Source organism: Triticum aestivum, chromosome 1D (genome assembly GCF_018294505.1).
Source record: "Triticum aestivum cultivar Chinese Spring chromosome 1D, IWGSC CS RefSeq v2.1, whole genome shotgun sequence".
Lineage (NCBI taxonomy): Eukaryota > Viridiplantae > Streptophyta > Magnoliopsida > Poales > Poaceae > Triticum > Triticum aestivum.
This window is the reverse complement of record NC_057796.1, coordinates 320,795,727-320,819,643: the sequence shown is the minus strand read 5'-3', so window position 1 is coordinate 320,819,643 and position 23,917 is coordinate 320,795,727. Positions and strand designations below refer to the sequence as shown.

Here is a 23,917-nt window from a genome sequence, read left to right as displayed (position 1 = left end):
GTCCAGTTATTTCTTGTCCAATCTCTGCCTCGCCCACATCTCCATGCAATTAATTAGTCAAAAATTTAATTACATGAGTTAATTAGCCAGACATCAAATTATGGAAAAGTATCATCGAGCGGTAGACAACGAGAAGGATCATATTAATTATGAAGAATATCATTCTTTGAAAAGGATGATCACATTAATTATATTATTATGAAAAGTATCATCGAGCATTGGATGGAAATATCGCGTTAATAAGTAGCAGCTAGAATATTTATGCCTCCGTTGCAACACATGCGCAAGTATAGCTGTAGGAGTATATCATAAAGCCAAACACTGTCTTAATGTTATAAGTGTTACTGTTGCAAATGCATGGCAAATTTCCTTTTCCTTTTGTAACAGAAAAAAGACGTAAAAGAAGCAAAGGCGAATAACTATCTCGCTTACAGTTCATCCGTCATTGACTAACCTCCTATAAAATACGGGTGCATTCACTAACTATCTCGCTTACAGTTCACCCGAAGAACAGGGAAAAGAATACGGGTGAACACCAAGAGTTGGAAGGCCAATTTTAACTAACCTCCTATAAAATAGAGAAGAATCCGGCCGAGCAAAGCTTAGTGAATGATTTTTACTTCACTAACTTTTGGTCGGACCTAGCTGAACTCCTAATTAATAGAGTAAAAAACAAATTTGCATAAGTTCAACCTAGATTCGATTTGAACAATTGAAATTGGACATATTAATCATCCACCTTGTCTTGACATCCCACTCGACATGAGTTTTTAAACCTAAACATAAACATAAACTTAAAAATAAACATGAAATTAAACTAAATTAATCTTCACCATCATCATCACCCTTGTAGAGGGCGAGCTAATCTTGCCTCTACATTCCACCATCCATGGGGTCCGGGCATGTGCCGTCGTCGCCGGAGTTGGGGAAGATGCGCCGCCACTCTTCAACGTCGAACTCCTCCTCGGCCTTGCCGTCACCGTGCTTGTCATCGTCGTCACCCCCGTGCTCCTCGTCGGCGGAGAGGATGATGACCTCCCTATCGACCGCGCGCTCCGAGAAGATCGCCCGCTCCTCCTCCACGTTGGCGGCCTCCGCAGCGAATTGCTCCCTCGCATCCCAGTCCTCCCGAGCCATCGCCGCATTCACCACCCCTGACGGCGGCGTGACGAGCTCAACGGGCGCCGTCCCCCACAGGAAGTTGGGGCACGCCGTGCAACCGGACCTGCCACCGGGCGTACTTGAGGGCGCCGAGCTCCGCCGTGTGGAAGGACCCGAGCCAATTCTTCGTGTTGGTCTCACAGTCGGTTATCTCCGCCACCCACGTACCCCCGCTGGTGGATGCCGATGTACTTCCTCTGCTGCTGTCGCGCGGAGGGAGGTCGGGAAAGTCAGAGATGCGGTGAGAGGGCCGCATACCAGCGGCGGCGGCGGCTTCTTGAGGAGGTGCCGCTTGAAGACGCGCGGCTCACGTGGCGGGGCGGATCCACGACGCGGATCGGCGGCATGGAGCACCATCCACGGGGTTCGGCCATTGGAAGGAGAGGGCGGCGGAACACAGCGGGGAAGGGGGTGTCACCGGTGGCGGGGACGGGGAAAAGTAGAAGCAGACGAGATGGAAAGGATGAGTGGAGATTTTTTTTTTTACTCCGTCGTCAAGCGGTGGAGTAAATATATGTTAGGGATAAGCGACGTTGGATAATGATCATCCTTCAACAGTTATCGGTGATCAGCTAGGTCCCGCTTAGATGAGTAAACCCAGGTTTTTACTCCTCTGACCGGTTATAGGCGATCAATTAGAAATGCCATGAGATAGTAGTAAGAGCCAACCTAGGTTACAACACCATTTGCACACCACACCCCAGTCAAACCGTTGCCAAGTTAATAAACTCATCACCATTTGCACATACCAAACCCCAAGAGCCAATATTATCTCATCCTCCACCCTTTTATAAACCCCCCCATTCTCTCCACTTTCCTACACCACCTTCGTCCTTCCGCTTTTCTTCTTCCCCATTCTTAGTTGCTACTTTTCCCTGTTCTTCGGGTGCATTCTCGTCCCTCGTGCTCCTTTTAGTTACCAACGACAAAGTTGATAATCTGCTTGGGAAGGACGCCCTTTTTCGTTTGTAATTTGTAAAACAAGAAAGATTCGGTCTGTGCTATTTATGCACACCATTGGCAACTGCCATCTGCCGTTCCACTCGTCCGAAGCCATCTTCTTGCATCAAGCGCCACCATGTCAACGCCCCAGAGCGGCAGCGCGAGCCCAGCGACCACGGCGGCGGCGGCGGTAGAGACGAGCAAGCACTGGGCGCCGCACGGCCCGATGCTGACGGCCTGCCTCGTCAGCATCAACGTGCTAATGATAGTCCTCATCTTCTTCTACTTCTGGCGGTTCTTCTCCGGGAAGCGAGGGCCGTCTACCCCCGGAGGTGCTGATGAGGAGTCGTCATCGACCGACTCGTCTCCGGCGACCTCGCCGAGAGCGTCCAGGCGACTGCGCGACCCCGAGCAGCCGGACATCCCGTCTTCCCTGCCCGTGTCCGTGTTCGACTCCAGCAGCGAAGCCGCCGGGAAGGCGGCGGCCGACTGCGCGGTGTGCATCGTGGAGTTCCGGGACGGCGACCTGGCGCGCCTCCTCCCTCGCTGCGGGCACCGGTTCCACGCCGCGTGCGTCGACGCGTGGCTGCATCTACACTCCACGTGCCCGCTCTGCCGCGCCAGCGTGGTCGCCCCTGCGCCCGCCGCCGCCGAGCCCAAGAACGACCCAAAAGACGACGGCGCGGAGTGCCCGGTGTGAGGCGGATCTGCGCGCGCCGGCGAGGCCGCGTGCTACCAAAGCCAAGCCAGAGGAGCACGTAAACGGCGGAAGGCGACACGCATCTTTCGGCGTCGGTGTGTCGCTATCCCTTAGCTGACTCCTGCGGGTCGGCGAGGTACGGTTGGCTTCGTTCCTCGTCTTTGGGTTTGTTGTGTTCTTGTTACTATACGTATCTCTCTGGCTCTCGTCAGTTTTGGTGATCGGTGAGATGCATATTTGAATCGGAGTCTTCTTCTATATGATGATGATGATGTGCGTATGATTGGAATTGTAAGATTAGCAACATATATATTAGATTAGGCTCGCGTGTGATTGTGTGCGTGACAAAATTAGTAGTGTAAGATCATATACATATGTAAATTATTAATGAAAAGGTTTGATCGACATTTTTGGGCATGGCCATCAAGTTGAAAATATGCTCTTTCGGCTATGTTGATGGGTACCTAATTGCATGGTTCTACAAAACGAGAAAGGGATTTCCTTTCACTCGGGAAGGTAGAAGTCCAATTGAACTCGCCTAGAATCTAGGCACATGAAATCAAGAAACAAGCAGACTCAACACCCAAGTGGAAGTCACTGTAATAGTAGGAAACTGCTTTTCTACTACGACATGCTTGAATTCTCTACTTTAGTGACTTCGGTCGTTCAAAGTTTTCAAGCAGGCGCCATAGAAACTGAAATGTAATGGTCTCGCGGCTGCATCGCCTGTCTTCAGCATTGAATAACCATGGCGAATAAAAGCGCGCAGATGCTTAATTAGGTCTCATTATTTTGATTAACATTATGGGGAAAATAGAGGATTGCTATGATCCGCCTGCCCATTTGAATTCTATGGAATTGTAAAACAAGGGAGCTGGCACAAGTGTGTGTGGGAGGCATAGGAATTTTTCCAAGAGCTCAGACTTTGTGTAAAATTTTCTATGAAATAGACTAGGGGAATTCCTACTACAAATCAAGGCTTACAAAAAAAATTCCGTAGGATGACGATTCCTATGAAAATCACGTAAAAATCCTATGAATCAAAAGTAGCTTTCCCGTGGAACATCAGATCCTCCCTTTCATGTAGCAGTGCTCGATCATGTCGTGTCTGCCATTTCCATAGCAACGAAACCACTGACCACTCCACGCATGTACAGTACATGGTACCACCTGGACGCACACGTAGTGGATTCGGTTCTTGGAGCTAGCTGCCAGCTCCTTGAGTCATGGATGTGGTCCACTGAGTCACTGCACTGCCGTGCATGCAACAGTATGGGCACTCACTGGCAACAGTATGGGCTATATGTATATGGAGTTGTAGATAACATCTCTCTGATCAGGTCACGCACGTTTCGTCAGGTTTCGTGCTGCCCCAGCCCCATGCATGCATATCTTCCAGCTCACGCAGATAAGCCTCGAGGGGAGGCTCACGGCTACACCACCTACCTGGCTACCCAACGCACCGAGAAGCGCCCTGCGCAAATCCAGCACGCCTCCATTCCAAGAGGAGTTGTTGTACTCCAGACAGCGGCGACGTTAAACTAAAACTTTAAAAAAATCTCTTTCCGGCCGATCGATCGATTACGTTGTCGTCGCCCGCGGTCAGTTGTACCGTCCTCAGATCGTACCGTTTCGTACGCCGACAGCGACGTGATGGCACCGCACCACACCACACGGGCTTCCGTCGTCGCCTCCCATTTTTCAAAGGCACGACGACAAGACAGCCGGATCCATGTGCTCCGGGGGAAGGGGCACCATCGAAAGCTACGGCCATGCACTACTGGGTACCACATGCGCGCACCGGTGCACCGCCAACCTGACCGCCGCTGCCGCTGGGCTGGGCTGATGTGGACGTGGGTGTACGGAGACCCGTGACGTACGACTCATAACATTATCTCCAAGATACGTATTATGGAGGAGAAAGATGGTTGATGAAGAGATGCCAAAACGAGGAGGGGGCATCTTGTCTTGGTTGTACGATAGGGTACGGCAGAATGATCTGGACGGAGTCGGGGATTAATTAGTTGGCCGCGCGTACTGTTCGGTGTTACCGGTCACGAGCTGCGGAATCTTTGGCTGATTTTGGGCACCTTGGGCGGGGCGATGTGATGTGATGCTAGCTGCTGCCTGGCATGATTGGCTTCAACCGGCATCCACCATGTGCCGACGAACAAAGATGTTTACCCAACATCCAAGTATCAACGAAACTGCTGCCGGAGCCGCCGGTCACATGTTGCTACTCCCTCCATCCAAAAATCTTATATCTCACACTAACTTGATGCTAGATATATTTATTTGAGGATAAAGTTTTTGCAAACGGAGGGAGTACTTGATAGCTGTTCGTCGGCGGTCACCGGTCTCGCTCAAGGCTTGGGATTGATGCTTGACGCCGATCCAAGCAAGCAAGGAACGCACGCCGCCGCCGCATCATGACCGGCCACCGAAGCTAGACGGCACCAGTTGAGAGCAACAGCCAAAGTCACAAAACCAGCAGCAAAAATGCCTTCCCCGCCTCCGCTCTTTCTTCTAGGAAAAAAATACAGTACGTACTTTATCTCCATTGTTTACTTGTAGGACTGTGATAACGTCCATCTATTCTGAATATAGGAACAGGTACGAACATCTGCACTCGGTCTTCTCGCGCAGCACATGGTGAGTAGTTGACACGCATGCGGTGTGACATGCATAGTACTCCCTTCGTTTCTGAATATAAGTCGTTTTACAGATTTCAATATGGACTATATACGAAACAAAATGAGTGAATCTATATAGTTCGTTCAATGCAAAAACTATTTTCACATAAAAGATTTGTCGCGATGAGAACTTCAAAACTAGACCTCATGCTGGTATGTTCCGGCAACTTTTTTAAGTCAAAAGTTAGCAGGCCAGGCTAAGTTATCGCGTCTGTGATACATAAGTTACCGCCTTGTTTATATAGAAATTACTGTGGCATAAAAATGGTCATCCAACCTTCTCCCCCGCGTGCAAATAAACTAGAGGACAGATAAGCTTATGTCACCCTAAATTATCCTTATTTTGAAACTTCAAAACGTTTTGTAGTTCAAATCGTAGGTCCAATCAAAAAAATGTTTTCACATAAAAAAAGTTCAAGATGAGACCTTTGAAACTAGATCCCATTTCGATACATTCCGGTTATATGTTTTCAGCAACTTCTTTTCCCGATCAAAGTTACAGCGCTGTTTGTACCAAAGTTATCAGGTCTGTGGTGTTGGTGCGTATGTTACCATGCTATTTACAGAGAAGCTATCGGATATGTTTTCATCAACTTTTTTTCTCAGGTCCCAAGTTATCACGATGTTTGTCCGTAAGTTATCAGGTCTATGATGTGTATAATACTACGCTCTTTACACAAAAGTTAGTGGGATATCTTTTCAACAAGTTTTTTACGCGGGTCAAGTTACCACGGTGTTTGTGACTAAGCATTTTACACAAAATTTATTGGGGGGGGGGGGGGGGGTCAACAACTACACCCCCTCCTGGGGTCAACTAGATTCTCTTTTTCGCAACTTCAAAATGTTTTGCAGCTCAAACCATCGGTCCAATCAAAAAGTCGTTTTCATAAAAAACAAATTCGACGTGGCGAGACCTTCGAAACTTGATTCCATGTTGGTATGTTCCAACGACTTTTTTTTGGTCAAAAAGTTATCAGGCTTGGGCTAACTAAGTTATCAGCTTTGTTATGTGTATATTACCATGTTATTTACACATGAGTTACCAGAGGTGTCTTTTAACAATCTCCCCTCCCGGTCAAAAAGTTCCCACACCTGGACTAGTAGGTTATCAGCTTAGTTGTGTGTATATTATCATGTTATTTACACATGAGTTATGAGGGGGGTCAACACTTTTTTCCCGTGTCAAAAAGTTACGACGACTGGTCTAAGTAAGTTATCGTCTCTGTTATGCATATATTATCATGCTATTTACATAGAAATTATCGGGGGTATATTCTTCGACAACTTTTATCCTAGCGTCACAAGTTACTCATGTCTACTACGCAACTTTTATTCTGGAAGACGTTGTTGGGCCTCCAAGTGCAGAGTTTTGTAGGACGACAACAAATTTTCTTCAAGTGGATGACCTAAGGTTTATCAATCTGTGGGAGGCGTAGGATGAAGATGGTCTCTCTCAAACAACCCTGCAATCAAATACAAGAAATCTCTTGTGTCCCCAACATACCCAGTACAATAGTAAATTGTATAGGTGCACAAGTTCGGCGAAGAGATGGTGATACAAGTGTAGTATGGATAGAAGATATAGATTTTGTAGTCTAAAAATATAAAAACAACAAGATAGCAAGTAACAAAAGTGAGCACAACCGATATTGCAATGTTTAGAAGCAAGGCCTAGCTAGGGTTCATACCATTAGTGCAATCTCTCAATAGTGCTAATATAATTGAACCATATAACAATCCCTCAACGTGCAATAAGGAATCACTTCAAAGTTTCTATTGGAGAAGGTAGGACGAAAGTGTGTATCAACTTATGTGCTTAGATTACCCCAATGTCACCACGGGAATCGACAAGTTGATTACCAAAATATACATCAAGTGACTCAATAGAATACCCCATTGTCACCATGGGTATCCACATGCAAGACATACATCGAGTGATCTCAAATCCAATATTCAATCCAACATAAGGAAACCTCAAGGAGCACGACTCAATTCATCACAACAAGATAGAGAGGGAAAACACCATATGATCCAACTATATTAACAAAGCTCATGGTACATCAAGATCGTGCCAAATCAAGAACACGAGAGAGAGAGAGGAGAGAGGAAAGAGAGAGAGAGAGATCAAACACATAGCTACTGGTACATACCCTCAGCCCCGAGAGTGAACTACTCCCTCCTCGTCACGGCGCTGAAGCGATCAATCGAATGAGTGTGCCACACCTCCACTATATATAGGCATCTGCCGCGGGCTCAACTCTCGGGCCTCGCATGGATCCTAAAGCCCAAAGTCTGTTCGGCCTGGATCCGAGTCCAAGTAGGATCGCATCTGGCTCGTGGAGTCGGATCCGGCCTCACAAGTTCCTTCCCTTAAGCGCACGACCCCTTAGGTTCAAGTCGGCTTGGTCGCAGGTCGAATCACCTCCGACCTGCTAGGCTAGTAGCGACCTCTAGCAAGGCGATCAAACAATGCTGTTACACCAGGCGGCGGGTCAACCAAGTCCCAGACTTGATTCTCATCCATGGACTTTAACTCGGATCTCATGGCCTCCAGCCATGCCTCGGAATCTGGGCTCACCATCGCTTCCTCATATGTGGCTGGCTTGTCGCTTTCTAGCAACAATACATCACGCACTCCGCGCAATCTTTCTGACCTTCGTCGTTTAGGTGCCGCTTCCACTATGGGTTCCCTGACCGACTCCGGTATGATCTCATCACCAGCCGAGTCGTCCCCGAGTGGTCCTCGAATTTCTTCGAGTCGGACCATCCTCCCATTGGCTTCTCGATTGAGAAACTCTTTCTCTAGGAAAACCCCGTTCCGAGCAACAAACACTTTGTTCTCTTCCCGATTGTAGAAGCTGAATCCCAAGGTTTCGCTCGGATATCCCATAAATATGCATTTATCCGACTTGGGTGTAAGCTTGTCTGACATAAGTCGCTTGAAAAATGCTTCACAACCCCATATCTTTAGAAAAGATAAACTGGGACTCTTCCCGGTCCACATGTCATGCGGTGTCTTGCCTATGGATTTTGATGGTACCCTATTGAGTGTGAAAGCTGCAGTTTCTAGAGCGTATCCCTAGAATGACAAGCGTAAATCCGACTTGCTCATCATAGACCAGACCGTGTCCAACAAGGTTCTATTCCTCCGTTCCGACACGCCATTTCTCTATGTCATACCCGGAGGTGTGGGCTAAGGTACTATACCTCGGCTTTTAAGATGATCATCAAACTCTTGGCTCATGTACTCACCCGCACGATCTGGTCGTAGAAATTTTATAGTCTTGCCGAACTGATTCTCAACCTCGTTCTGAATCTCTTTGAATTTTTCAAAAGTTTCCAACTTGTGCTGCATCAATAGGTCTATCCATATCTACTCAAGTCGTCGGTTAAAGTCACGAAGTACTGATAGCCACATCTGGAAGTTATGCTCACTGGACCATACACATCACTGTGTATAAGTTCCAACAGCTCGGACGATCTCTCACAACTCTTTGCAAAAGAAGACTTAGTCATCTTGCCGAGCAAGCGTGATTCGCATGTCTCGAACGACCCAAAGTAGGACGAAGTTAGGAGCCTATCATCATGGCGCTTATTCATGCGTTTCAAACTAATGTGTCCAAGCCAGCAATGCTAGAAGTATGTCAGATTTATCTCATTAGGCTTATGCCTCTTGACATTCATGTCATAGACCGGTTCCTGTTCTAGATTCAATATAAAAAGTCCATCAACAATCGGTGCATAGCCGTGGAACATTTCATTCAAATAAAACAAACAACCATTGTCCTTTAAATTGAATTCATGACCCTAACTCATCAAGCATGAGGCAGAAATAATGTTTTGACTAAGTGCAGGAATGTAATAACAATTATTCAATTCCACGAGTGCAATCTCTCAACAGTGCTAATATAATTGAATCATATAACAATCCCTCAACGTGCGACAAAGAATCACTCCAAAGTTTCTATCAGAGAAAGTAGAACGAAAACGTGTATCAACCTATGTGCCTAGATTACCCTAATGTCACCACGGGAATCGGCAAGTTGATTACCAAAACATACATCAAATGACTCAATAGAATACCCCATTGTCACCACGGGTATCCACATGCAAGACATACATCAAGTGATCTCAAATCCAATATCCAAACCAACATAACAAACCTCAAACAACAACACTCAACTCATCACAACAAAATAGAGTGGGAAAAACACCATACGATCAAACTGTATTAACAAAACTCGTGGTACATCAAGATCATGTCAAATCAAGAACACGAGAGAGAGAAGGAGGGAGGGGGGAGAGATCAAACACATAGCTACTGGTACATACCCTTAGCCCTGAGGGTGAACTACTCCCTCCTCGTCATGGAGACTGCCGGGATGATGAAGATGGCCTCCGGTGATGATTTCCCACTCCGGCAGGGTGCCAGAGAAGGCCTCCAGATGAATCGCTTCGGTACAGAGGCTTGCGGCAGCGGGGCGGAAGTTCTAGGTTAAGTTTCGGGAGTTTCCCTATTTATAATTTTTTTTTGGTCTCACATCAAGGTGGTGCCCGAGGGACCCACAAGCTCAGTCGCCCCTCCCTTGCGGGGGCCGCGCTGTGTGAGCTTGTCGTGTCCTTGTGGGTCATCTGGTCCTCGCACAAAGCTTCGGGGGTCTCTTATGTTCCAAAAAAATCACCAAAAAGTTTCAGCCCAATCCAAGAATTTTTATTTCTGCACAAAAATAACACCATGGTAGTTCTGCTGATGACAGCGTCATTCCAGGTTAGTTTCATTCAAATCATATAAAAGTGCACCAAAACCATATAAAATTGTCGTATACATGGCATGAATACTTCATAAGTTATAGATACGTCGGAGACGTATCAATTACCGCGGTATTTGTACTGAGTTATCAGTTTTGTAGTGCGTATATAATTATATTATTTACATAAAAGTTATCGGGAGGTATATTTTTTAACCGCTTTTATCCCAGGGTCAAAAGTTACTGAGGTGTTGTATTGAGATATAAATTTGTTGCGTATATATAAACATACTATGTACATAGAAGTTATTGACGTTATATTTTTCAATAAAAAAAATTCGGGTCCAAAGTTATTACGCTTAGGCTAAGTAAGTTATCACGTCTGTGGTGTGTATATTACCATGTTGTTTGCACCGAATTACCGTGTGTATATTTTCAACAATATCAATACTCGGGGTCACACTTACTGTGGTGTTTGTGTGCACATTACCATCGTTGCAGTCCTAAATTACCATGCCGTTTTCCAGCGTGATACACATTTCTATAAATTAAATCTTAATTAGTCAAATCACACAAATGATTAGATAGTCTAGTGGTGTGTATATTACATCTGTGGTGTGTATATTATCATGTTGTTTGCACCGAATTACCGTGTGTATATTTTCAACAATATCTGTACTCGGGGTCTCAGTTACCGTGGTGTTTGTGTGCACGTCACCATCGTTGCAATCCTAAATTACCATGCCGTCGTGATACACATGTCTATAAATTATATCTCAATTAGTCAAATCACACAAATGATTAGATATTCTAGTGATGTGTATATTACGTCTGTGGTGTGTATATTACCATGTCCTTTGCACCGAATTACCGTATGTATATTTTCAACAATATCTGTACTCGGGGTCACAGTTGCCGTGGTGTTTGTGTGCATGTTACCATCGTTGCAGTCCTAAATTACCATGTTGTTCCCTCGCAAAAAAAATTACCATGCTGTTTTCGAGCATGATACACATGTCTAGAAATTAAACCTCAATTAGTCAAATCGCAAAACTAATTAGATAGTCTAGTGGTTATCTTACTCAATCCTCAAAGGAGAGGATGACGGTTTGAATCCCACCTTTGACAATCTTTTTACTGCAGAAAAGCATACCTTCTCTCCGTCCTTAAAAGGTGAAAAAAATTAGGCATGTATTTTTCTCCTTAAATGAGAATTGAAAACCGTCCTTCAATAAAGAAAAAAATCTTTTCGTATTAATGAGAATTAAAAACCGTCCTTAATTCATGGGAAAAAATCCGTCTGCTTTAATGATAATTGAAACTATACATAAATCACAGGAGAAGATCAGTCATGATTATGAGCGTGATTGATTCGTCCGGGGGATCATGAGCGGGGAAAGCCAGAAACCTCTCATCAAACCCATTTTAATCAAACCCATTTTAATCAAACCCATTTTAATCACATCCACATCACAAGGTGCACATGGGATAACCAGAAACCTCTCATCAAACCCATTTTAATCACATCCACATCACAAGGTGCACATGGGATAACCAGAAACCTCTCATCAAACCCATTTTAATCACATCCAATGTCCACATTATATCAATGGTCTGCCATATCAATGGTTTAGATCAAATGTTATGTCGGCAGACTGCCGCACTTCAAGTGTGACGCCCTCGATTTGACCGTACACTAATCATGCACGCAAATGTGTACGACCAAGATCAGGGACTCACGGGAAGATATCACAACACAACTCTAAAACATAAATAAGTCATACAAGCATCATAATACAAGCCAGGGGCCTCGAGGGCTCGAATACAAGTGCTCGATCACAGACGAGTCAGCGAAAGCAACAATATCTGAGTACAGACATAAGTTAAACAAGTTTGCCTTAAGAAGGCTAGCACAAACTGGGATACAGATCGAACGAGGCGCAGGCCTCCTGCCTGGGATCCTCCTAACTACTCCTGGTCGTCGTCAGCGGCCTGCAGGTAGTAGTAGGCACCTCCAGTGTCGTAGGTGTCGTCGTCGACGGTGGCGTCTGGCTCCTGGGCTCCAACATCTGGTTGCGACAACCAGATAGAAAGTAAAGGGGGAAAAGAGGGAGAGAAGCAACCGTGAGTACTCATCCAAAGTACTCGCAAGCAAGGAGCTATGCTACATATGCATGGGTATATGTGTAAAGGGGCATATCAGTGGACTGAACTGCAGAATGCCAGAATAAAAGGGGGAGAGCTAGTCCTGTCAAAGACTACGCTTCTGGCAGCCTCCATCTTGCAGCATGTAGAAGAGAGTAGATTGAAGTCCTCCAAGTAGCATCGCATAGCATAATCCTACCCGGCGATCCCCTCCTCGTCGCCCTGTTAGAGAGCGATCACCGGGTTGTATCTGGCACTTGGAAGGGTGTATTTTATTCAGTATCCAGTTCTAGTTGCCATAAGGTCAAGGTACAACTCCGGGTCGTCCTTTTACCGAGGGACACGGCTATTCGAATAGATAAACTTCCCTGCAGGGGTGCACCACATAACCCAACACGCTCGATCCCATTTGGCCGGACACACTTTTCTGGGTCATGCCCGGCCTCGTAAGATCAACACGTCGCAGCCCCACCTAAGCACAACAGAGAGGTCAGCACGCCGGTCTAACCCTATGCGCGCAGGGGTCTGGGCCCATCGCCCTATGCACACCTGCACGTTGCGTACGCGGCCGGAAGCAGACCTAGCCTAGTGGCGTTCCAGTCCAATCCGGCACGCGCCACTCAGTCGCTGACGTCAAGAAGGCTTCGGCTGATACCACGACGCCGGGATACCCATAACTACTCCCGCGTAGATGGCTAGTGCGTATAGAACAAATGGCCAGACTCAGATCAAATACCAAGATCTCGTTAAGCGTGTTAAGTAACCGCGAACGCCGACCAGGGCCAGGCCCACCTCTCACCTGGGTGGTCTCAACCTGCCCTGTCGCTCCGCCACAAAGATCCACTTGCGGGTACTCCTACGAGCCGACCCGACTTTAGTCATCACATGTGTCATGTATGTAGTATATAAGTATATACCCGTGATCTCTGCCCAGGTGATCACGACCCGATAGTATAGCACAGCAGACGGACAAGATGTAGGGCCACTGATGGAAATCTAGCATCCTATACTAAGCATGTAGGATTGCAGGTAAAGGTACCAACAGTAGTAGCAAGGATAGGCTATGCATCAGGATAGGATATCGAAAAGCAGTAACATGCTACACTACTCTAATGCAAGCAATAAAGAGAAGAATAGGCGATATCTGGTGATCAAGGGGGGGGGCTTGCCTGGTTGCTCTGGCAAGTAGGAGGGGTCGTCAATTCCGTAGTCGAACTGGACAGCAGTAGTGTCGGTCTCGTAGTCTACCGGAGAGAAGAGGGGGAAGAAACAGTAAATACAATGCAAACATAAGCATGACGATGCGTGACATGACAATGAGCGGTGCTAGGTGTGCCCTAACGCGACAGTAGGTGGTACCGGCGAAGGGGGGAACATCCGGGAGCTATTCCCGATGTTTCGCGTTTTCGGACAGACGGACCGGAGGGGGAAAGTTGCTAGTTCGATAGGTTAGGGGGTTGTGGTGGACGAACGGACTGCGTATTCGGATTCGTCTCGTCGTTCTGAGCAACTTTCATATAGAAAACATTTTCATCCGAGTTACGGTTTAAAAGATATGAATTTTCAAAGATTATTTGAATTTCTGGAATTATTTAATTAACAGAAAAGGGATATGACGTCAGCATGACGTATGAGTGACGTCAGCGGTCAACAGTCCGGTTGACTGGTTAAAACTGACACGGGGGACCCACCTGTCATAGACAGTGGGTTAAACAGAAGATTAAACTAATTAATTTTTAGTTAATTAACTACTGGGCCCACCTGTCAGTGAGTGATTAAGTTAATTAATTAGTTTTAATTATAAAAACATTTTTCTTTTCCTTTTTTTAAATTTTTTGGCGGGGCCCGCATGTCAGTGGCTGGGCCTGCCCAGTCAGCACGTTGACTGGGTTGACCCAGTCAACGGGGCCCACGGGGCCCACTGGCAGAGGCACTGGGGTGGCCCCAGGCCAGCCACGTCGGCGGCCGGCGCCGGAGCAACTCCGACGAGCCAAACGCGGCGGCGCGGCTCGGGAGGGGCGCGGGTTTCGCGCACAGGGGGTCTGCGGGGTCGTGGCTGGGCGCGTTCGACGCGGCTCAGCGCCGCGCGTCCAATGGTGGTGGCCGGAGCGGCTGGAACGGGCGGGGGCGAGCGCTACGAGCTCGCCGGCGGCGAGGTACTTCGGGCTGGGGCGGGTGCGGCGTTAGGGCGCGCGAGCGGCCGAACTAGCTAGCTAGGCGGGTGCTACACGGTGCGGTCGAGCTAACGGGCATACGCCCATGACCAAATGGTCACCGGAGACCCGCCGGCGACGAGCTCCACGGCGCGGCGTTCGGGCGCGCGTGGGGAAGCCGCTAGGGGGCGCGCGAGAGAGAAAGGACAGGGGAGGAGGGGGAGAGGCTCACGGCGAGGCTGTAGGGGGACGGCAGCGTGCTCGGGGAGGCTCGAGGCGGCGAAACGGGGCGGCAATCGAGGGCGGCCGTGCGGGGAAGACGAGCTCGGGGAGGCCGTTGAAGTGGCTCGGAGCTCCAACGGAGAGGTGGAGGTGGTGTAGTCGAGGGCGGCGACGGCGTATGACACGGCGAAGTGGCGATTGGGGCACGGTGGCCGCGGGAACGACGGTGAACGGCGGCGACCGCGTCGGGCGTGGGGAAGGGAGGAGCGGCGCGGATCTGGGGGGAGAGAGAGGCGCGGAGGCCGAGAGGAGAGCGGGGCGAGTGGGAGAGAGGCCCGAGGAGGCGAGGGGGCTGGCGTCCTTATCCTCCCCGTCGCCGGCGAGGGGGTGCGGCGGGGACGACCCCTGTTCCGACCCCGGTCGGGGGAACAGGGAAGGGGGCGAGGGGGAGTGGGAGATGGGCTAGGCCGGCTGGGCCGGGGGTCGGCCCAGTTGGGCCAGGGGTCCAGTGGGGGGAGGGCCTTCTCTTTTTTTCTTTTTCTTTGTCTGTTCTGTTTTCTATTTTCTTTTTATTTGTTTATTTTCTTTTCTGTTTTATTTCATTTAAAAGTATTTAGGCATTTTATAATAATGTGTTTTCTCCACAATAATTATCAGTGCAATTTCTGGCAGGGCCCGAACATTTTTGTTTAAATTTTTGAAAACTTTTATTTTCCACTTTTAAATTTAATTGAAGTTTGAATTAGGAGTTTGAAAAGGAATGTGATTCAAATGTGATCAAGCCCTGTTTAGCAACATGATTAGCTTAATCACAGGGAGTTACTGTAGCATGATTCTCGGGGTGTTACATCAAGCTAGACAACAGAACGATTGCTACCTCCAGAAAAAAAAAACATCACGTCTGTGATCTGATCTCAATTAGTCAAATCACACAAATGATTAGATATTCTAGTGATGTGTATATTACGTCTGTGGTGTGTATATTACCATGTCCTTTGCACCGAATTGCCGTATGTATATTTTCAACAATATCTGTACTCGGGGTCACAGTTGCCGTGGTGTTTGCGTGCATGTTACCATCGTTGCAGTCCTAAATTACCATGTTGTTCCCTCGCAAAAAAAATTACCATGCTGTTTTCGAGCATGATACACATGTCTAGAAATTAAACCTCAATTAGTCAAATCGCAAAACTAATTAGATAGTCTAGTGGTTATCTTACTCAATCCTCAAAGGAGAGGATGACGGTTTGAATCCCACCTTTGACAATCTTTTTACTGCAGAAAAGCATACCTTCTCTCCGTCCTTAAAAGGTGAAAAAAATTAGGCATGTATTTTTCTCCTTAAATGAGAATTGAAAACCGTCCTTCAATAAAGAAAAAAATCTTTTCGTATTAATGAGAATTAAAAACCGTCCTTAATTCATGGGAAAAAATCCGTCTGCTTTAATGATAATTGAAACTATACATAAATCACAGGAGAAGATCAGTCATGATTATGAGCGTGATTGATTCGTCCGGGGGATCATGAGCGGGGAAAGCCAGAAACCTCTCATCAAACCCATTTTAATCAAACCCATTTTAATCACATCCACATCACAAGGTGCACATGGGATAACCAGAAACCTCTCATCAAACCCATTTTAATCACATCCACATCACAAGGTGCACATGGGATAACCAGAAACCTCTCATCAAACCCATTTTAATCACATCCAATGTCCACATTATATCAATGGTCTGCCATATCAATGGTTTAGATCAAATGTTATGTCGGCAGACTGCCGCACTTCAAGCTAGACAACAGAACGATTGCTACCTCCAGAAAAAAAAACATCACGTCTGTGATCTGATCTCGCTAAGCCGATCAACGCCGTCACCATGCATGCCCAGCCGTCCTCGCCCAGGTATCCGCACTTTCCTAATCACGATTGTCATGCCGTCTCGAGGACACATATAAATGTAAAAAATAAGTATTTAAAAAAATGTTAAACATGTATAAAAAATATTCATCATGTATACAAAAAATATACAATGTGTACAAAGAAAGTAGACATATGTTTAAAAAAGAATCAAAAAGAAATCCTAAGAAAAAACTTAACCAAAAACAGTGAAAACCGTGAAGACAACAGAGAAAAAAAACTCGCACTAAGACTCGCTATAGTACTGGGCTGGCCCTTTAACCTTGGGCCAGAGGCGAACCAGACGGGGAGCGGCTTATGTTCGCAAGAGCTATATCATGCTACAACCAACATATACGATTCTCTCGCCTGGACCACTTTCTGGTCGTTGCACTGCTGGACGGCTAAGTACTGCAGCACCAATCTTTCAGTGCGTCCACTCTTTTGGCTCGATTTTTTTTTCTGTTTTTATATTTCTTTCTCATTTTTTCTTTGGTTTTCTTCTGTTTCTTTTTCGTTTTTATCAGTATTCTCGGCTTCGCATTGTTTCGCTGTATTGCATCGGTTCCTTCGGATTTTATATTTCTTAATTTGGTTTTATTTGCTTCTTTCTTGGGTTTTATTCGGGTTTCTTCATTTTTCAATATGTTGCACTGTTTTAGACCCGTTTCTAGGGTTTCTTTATTTTCTTTTTATTATTTCTTTTCCTTTTTCTCTTCAGCCTTCTTTGTTTCATTCCTGTTTGCTTTGTTTTTTACCATTATCGTATAGAGTGGAAACATTTTTATACACATTTATCATTTTTTCAAATACATGATTAACATTATTTTTAATATATATGTTTTGAGGACTACTTTTTTCATATAGATTCTGCCTTTTTGTATGTAGAAGAAACATTTTTCATACTCATTTACCATTTTTTAAGATATATGTTTTGATGTCTACTTTTTTCACATAATTTGCATTTCTTGTATACATAGGAATTTTTTTATTATACAATAATATTTGATTAACATATTTTCAGATATATGTTTTGATGTCTACTTATTTTTCATACACATTGTACATTTTTTGTATACATAAAAAAAATTCTATACGTGTTTAAATTTTTTCAAGTGTAGCATTGACATTTTTCTCAAATATACGCATTGATCTCTACATTTTTATCCATATTCTACATTTTTTAACATACATTGTACATTTTTTCATACATCTGAAAAATTTCCTCTACATGTTTAACATTTGTTTTCCTAATTCTGTTTTAATATCTACTTTTTTCCCATGCACACTGTACAATTTTTTATATGTCAGGAACATTTTTTTATATGCTTAAAATTTTATAACTACATGATTAAATTTTTTCCATATATATGTTTTGAAGCCTATTCTTTTTTAACATTTGTACATTTTTCGTATACATTTAAAACATTTTTTGTATATACATTAAATAAAAATCAAATATTCGATTGACATTTTCCCCATAATTGACTAATTTTTTTTAATAAAATTCTTTATGAATATTTTTTAAATACATGAAAAAAATTCATACACATTATATATATTTTGTATACATTTTTTGTCTACATGATTAATATTTACTATACACATTTAACATATTTGAAATGCTTGATTAATATGTTTCATAAACTTATTTAAAGTATTTTGAATATATATTTAGAATATTTTCAAATATAAACAAAAATAAAAAAGAAAGCAAAAAAATAAAAAATAAACATGAAAATAAACAGGAAGAAAGAAAGATTTTGCATGTAGCCTCTAGCATGTCGTGCGCTGGGCCGGCCCTGTATCTTTCGTGCGGAGGCCCTACGTCCCCTAGAAAATGTATTTGTTTCGATATGCATGTCCTTTAAACTCCAACTCCAATTTTGACATTTTATATATTAAAATTAAAAATGAACAGAATGTGAATATAACATTATTTTACCTTGTTAAAAAATTAAAATTCTATTTAGAGTGCAATCTTAATCAATATCGCATGATCCGTCTTTTTTCCGCACATGTGTAAATCTGGATTGAAAATCAACACCTGAGCAAAATCAGATTGGACACAAAAGAACCATCTATAACCTCGCAGGGGAAAAAAAATCCTATTTCTCATCTTATACGGAGAAAGGAAAAGAGACACCTTAGGTCATCTCCGACACCGATCCCCATACCGAACACCGTATCTGTCCGCGGACTGAGGGACCAATTAACGGACACTGATATGAAAGCCGGCCATGCAACCATAGCCACAAATGTTTGGTGACATCTTGAAAACAAATCTGATGCATATTTAAATAAAGAACATGAACATCCGATTTTATGTAAAAATCATCGAAGGATGAAACAATTCGTCCGGGTAGTTTAAATATGCATCAAATTTGTTTAACTTTATTAAGTTTTAAGTGAAATGCAACCAGACATATGCAGTTAGGGCATGTCCAATGCTAACCGACAAAACGGACATCGCATCTGTCCACGGACTGGTGGGACCAGTCCGCGGACACAGATGCGGAAGCCGGGCATCCAAAGCTATTCACATACATTTGGCCACAATTTTTTTAAGTTCACACACTCAAATAGCTGCATATATAGTCTAGAATAGTTCAAATGTTCAAATGCAACAATACTTATAATTTTAAAAAGTTCAAATGTTACAATCCTACATTGTTGTCCCCTTTAACTGCCCACAGATACTCAATCAGATCTTGCTATGGTTGCCCATGAGTTGCTCAGTGTCGAATTTGTTGACACATTTGAACAAACTCTTCAAATATGGTCAGATTCTGGCCTGAAAGTTTGATAGGATCACCCATGTTCTCAAATCCAAGAGTTGCGGCAGCATCCTCACCTATAGAATGGTCGCACGCCCTGTTGCGGTTGAGCGTTCGAGGACCCTTGACCGATTCCTTAAAATTGAGAACATGCTCCTCTGCATGCTCAATGTCTGTAAGGACCGCCTACATCAAGACATCCACCAAAAAGTCTAGGCAACTGGCTTCCCCGAGATCAATCAACTAGAAAGAGGTCCACGCAAGCCCGACCATTGTCTCAGTTTCGTTCCCGCTGTCTCCGGTTCTACCGGACACTGATCTCACTCGATTCAGTGCACTGTGACCTTGCAGTGGTGCTACTCTGTTCGGAAACACTCATTGTCCGCACCACGATCATGTTGGTAAATCAGGTCACATACTCGCATCAGAGTACTCAGGTGGTGTTTGGTTCTCTAGCCCTAGGACTTTTTCTAGTCCCAACTAAAAAGTCCCTAGTCCCTAAAAAGTTCCTTCTTGTTTGTTTTCAGAGACTAAAAAGTCCCTAGTCCCTTCGTAGAGATTATTAAATGACCATGTTGCCCATAGTATATAGAAAAATATAATCAAACAACACCATGGGGTGGCGGGCCAATGGGTGCATGAAGGGACATTGTTGGAAAAGTCCCAAAAAGACTCTCCTTGAGAGTCTTCTTCATTTAGTCTCAAATGCCTAGTTTAGTCCTTAAAAAGTCCCTTCTGTTTGGTAAAAAAACTCTAAGAGAGACTTTCTTTTTCTAGTCCATATAAAAAAATCCCTGGAAACAAAACACCCCTCAGCCTCCATCATCGAGCAGCAGTATTGCAGTAAGCTTGTGCCGGCAACCAGCATCAATTTAGTTTACTCGGAGCGGTGCAGCCAGAAGGGAGAAAACGGATCGCATGCCAGCCAGCTCGGGAAAGGAAGATGACGAAAAGGAAGAAAAAGTGGGCACGCGCGGGGGAGCAGCGGCTGCAACGGTCACTATTTACCTGCCCCCGCCACTCATCACTGCCGCGCCCACCCGCTACCAGTCACCGGCTCAGCTCGTCTGCATCTCGACACGCTGCGGCACTAATCGATTGAACTCACTCAGTTTATTACTACTCCCAAGGAGGAGCGTACTGCAAAGATATATTCGCCGAAACCAGAGCTTCCACGAGCTTCTCCATTTTGTACACTACCCGCAATTGGCTGGTAACTCGGCTGTGGAGTTAGTACGTACTCCGTTGATGGGGAAGAAGAGGGCGGTGGCCGCGACGACGAGGACGCCGGTCTTCCCGTTCCCGGCGGCTGCCGGCGAGACGGAGCCGCCGCACCACTTCAGCGACTACGGCTTCGACCCCCAGCTCCTCCGCTTCTCCCAGCTGGTCAGTCTCCTCTTAATTAGTCAGTCCCACGTCAACTTCTCAGTTTCCCAATCGTTGAAACTCGCTCTGCTCCTTCAATCTCTCAGCCCGACGCGAAGCGTCACCAGCAGCCACCGCCACCGCCGCCGCTTGAGCACGCGCGGTTCAAGCTCCAGAAGCCCATCTCCAAGAAGCACCAGCACGCGCAGCACAATGGCAAGCAGCGCCGCCGCGGGTGGTGGAGCTCTGCGGCCTCTGCGGCGCTCCTCTTCTTCAAGCGCCCCTCGTCCAAGTCCAGCCCCACCGCTCGGGCTGCCGGCACAGCCCCGTCGTCCTCCTGCAGTGCTGCTGCTGCGTTCGCCCCCCGGCCACTCTACTTCGCCGATGACGGAGGCGACGACGACTCCACGGGGTGCACGTGTTGGTCGCCGGCCGTGCGTTCCGATCACCTGGCCGCCGCCGAGCTCGGCATTGCCTCGGTCCGAGTTCCGTATGTCAGCCTCAGGGACGTCAATTTCCGTGGCGGCGCCGCAGGAACGGGAGGGGCTGCTCCGGCGATGCCTATCTACCTCGTGACGTGAAGCTCTCCCGCCTGTCGATCGACTGCTGGAGTGCTGGTGACTGTTCCTCTGCTCTTGGGCCACGTGACAGCCTCTGAGAGGTGTATTTCTTGTTCGTTTTTATAGAACTTGGACCACATGTCAGTCGATAGTGTATTTCCGGTGCCACCCGGTCGACCGGCCACGATTTCGGCCGGTCACACGCGGAGCGTCACGCGCAGTGGGGTCCCTTGCACCGTTTTTCTCCTCTGTTTCCTTATCTTCTCAGGTGCAATGCTCTGGTCCACTCATTCTCGTTCGTATTCTTTCGCTAGTACTTTCCCTTCCATCTCTTCTCTTCCGATCCACCTGCCAGCAGCTCGCACCAGCCCCGCCTTGCATCACAACCACACCAGAGAAGCACAACTCCCGCCGTGCATCGCCGACTCACGACCACACCCCGCCGCCGCGAGCTGTCTCATCACCACCACCGCGAGCCGCTGCGAGCTGTCCAGCTGCGCACTACGCCAGAGTTGCTCCAGCTGTACCGAGGGGATGCGCCGCGGCAGCCGCTGCTGCAAGTCAAACACCACGCCGGAGTTCCTGGAATCAGCATCGGCAGGAGCTGCAATCGGCGGCAATTTTTGCTACAACCGGGGTTTTGTTTTGCTGGAACCAATGACTCTTTTTGCTAGGATCTGTAAGTGGGGGTTGTTTTTGCTAGAACCAGCTTCAATTTTTGTTGCCACCATATATGATTTTTGCTAAGTCTTGATTTTTGCTACCGCCCATCTTTGATTTTTTATGAAACCAGTTCTAAATTTTTGCTACTACCATCCTTTGTTTTTGCTACCACCGTCTTAGATTTTTGCTACCATCCCATCTTTTTGATTTTGTATTGGATCCATCTGCCGGCAGTCGCTTTTCTCCCTCACGCGAGATGTGTCGGGGGAGCTACGAAATTCGCAAAGCTGGAACCATCGCCCAAATTTGCTGGAACCGACGGCCAATTTTGCTGGAACCGGCTATGGTGATGACGACGACTATGACAGGAGCAACGAACTAGCGAGGGATGTTGCGACCTGCGGGCTGTTTTGTTGGAACCGACGATGCTTTTTGCTACATAGGGGCGGATAGACGCGGGGCACGAGCGATGCAACCATGGAGCCAGCGAGGTTGCCCGGCGAGCTGCACCGGCGAGCGACGCCATGGAGGCAGAGGCAGAAAGCCGCGGGGGAACGATGAACAAGCAGGGGGATTTGCGTGACCGGCGTCGCTCGCGAGAAGAAAAGGGACGTGTGCGAGGCAATCCTATGGTCCAGGGCGCACGTATCGGGCGGCTGCGCGGTGACCGGCCCAAATTTGGGCCGGTCGACCGGCGCCTAGTACTGCCCAACTGTCAAACTGTCAAAGTACATGTAACTTTTCGCCTATCTTCTTTGCAGTGTCAGGTTTTTTCTTATCTTTTGTTTTTCTTTCCCTTAGAAAAGACATCCAGCAAACATCCCTCTGTTGTTTTATTTGTTACTGCTCCCTCCGTTTAAATATACGAGGCACCATGGATTTTTCAGCTTTCATAAATTTGACAAAAAATAAGTTCGAAAAACATAACCAGCGAACATCAGATATTAGACCCTTTCAGCAGACGCCCTTTGGATTCCTTGCACGAATCTTGGCACGGTTGTAGCAGCCATGCCACAATTTCAAAGCAGCGTTCGTTGTAACCGCCGCGCCCGTGAATGTTTCCTTGTCATTTCTCCTTATCCACTCCCACCCTCACCCGTTGCGGCTGCTCGACCCTGCCGGAGTCGGGGGAGTCAATCGTGTGTTGTGCTGGAATTAGGTTTATTTCAGGCCAGCTCAATAGCCATATTCAGAATTCCTAATAAATCTTAGAGGTCCACTTACCCCCATACAAAATAAAAGGTGGGACTAAAGTTTAATCTCACACTGTTCACCTAGTAGGAGTTGGACCTCCTCATAAGGTAAGTTGTTTTCCCATATGTATGGGCATGAGAACAAGAGAGCACGCGCGCTCCTCCTCCGACGCCCGTCTCGCCATGCCTCGTCACGACGCATCACGGGTTGCGGATGAGCCGGGCCGTTGTCTAAATTTGTTTAGTGGAGATTGAATACGAACACTACACTCTTTAGTAGCTGCTTGTTCATTCTGTCTCCCTCTTTTTCTTCACCCCGCGCTGCTGCATGTTCGCTTCCTTTTCTTGTGCCTATAAACGAGCGGTTGCTCCTCTCCAGAGAGACACACGAGAACATCACCTTCCTCATGCCACCGAGTTCCAAGCTCTGAGTTGCTGCTAGGTTCTTCCCCATCCCGGCTTGCGGTGTGCATCGTAGGTCGAGAGAGTAGGCCTCCAAAACCCCGCCACTTCGAGTCCATACGGGAAAAGGGTGATAAGGTTTTGGGGGATTGCTCTGCGCGACTACTGACCTCTTCATCATGCACGCCGACGACCACTTCCCCAACGACGACTTCTTCCCCGGCATCGACAACCTCTTCGACTACATGGGTGAACGCCAACGCCAATCCCAATGCCACTGCCGGTATGTGTTCGT

At 46.5% G+C, this 23,917-nt stretch overlaps 2 protein-coding genes across 2 annotated transcripts; both read left to right on the top strand.

Moving 5' to 3' along the window:
* Positions 1-1,936: 1,936 nt before the first annotated feature.
* LOC123169302 (E3 ubiquitin-protein ligase EL5) lies at positions 1,937-3,230 on the top strand. The gene has a single exon (XM_044587146.1). The coding sequence runs from the start codon at positions 2,240-2,242 to the stop codon at positions 2,801-2,803; it is 564 nt and encodes a 187-aa protein (XP_044443081.1). The 5' UTR covers positions 1,937-2,239; the 3' UTR covers positions 2,804-3,230.
* Positions 3,231-20,456: 17,226 nt separating this feature from the next.
* On the top strand, positions 20,457-22,847 carry LOC123181762 (uncharacterized). Its single transcript, XM_044594098.1, has 2 exons — positions 20,457-20,825; positions 20,912-22,847. Exons 1-2 carry the CDS (start codon positions 20,688-20,690, stop codon positions 21,383-21,385), a joined length of 612 nt encoding a protein of 203 aa, XP_044450033.1. The 5' UTR covers positions 20,457-20,687; the 3' UTR covers positions 21,386-22,847.
* The last annotated feature ends 1,070 nt before the right edge of the window (positions 22,848-23,917 follow it).

Excerpts from the sequence above, each read along its gene's own strand:
- LOC123181762 (XM_044594098.1), top strand. The coding sequence starts at position 20,688 with ATGGGGAAGAAGAGGGCGGTGGCCGCGACGACGAGGACGCCGGTCTTC. Across the intron at positions 20,826-20,911 it reads TCCTCCGCTTCTCCCAGCTG|CCCGACGCGAAGCGTCACCA; the intron begins GTCAGTCTCCTC and ends TCAATCTCTCAG.
- LOC123169302 (XM_044587146.1), top strand. The coding sequence starts at position 2,240 with ATGTCAACGCCCCAGAGCGGCAGCGCGAGCCCAGCGACCACGGCGGCG.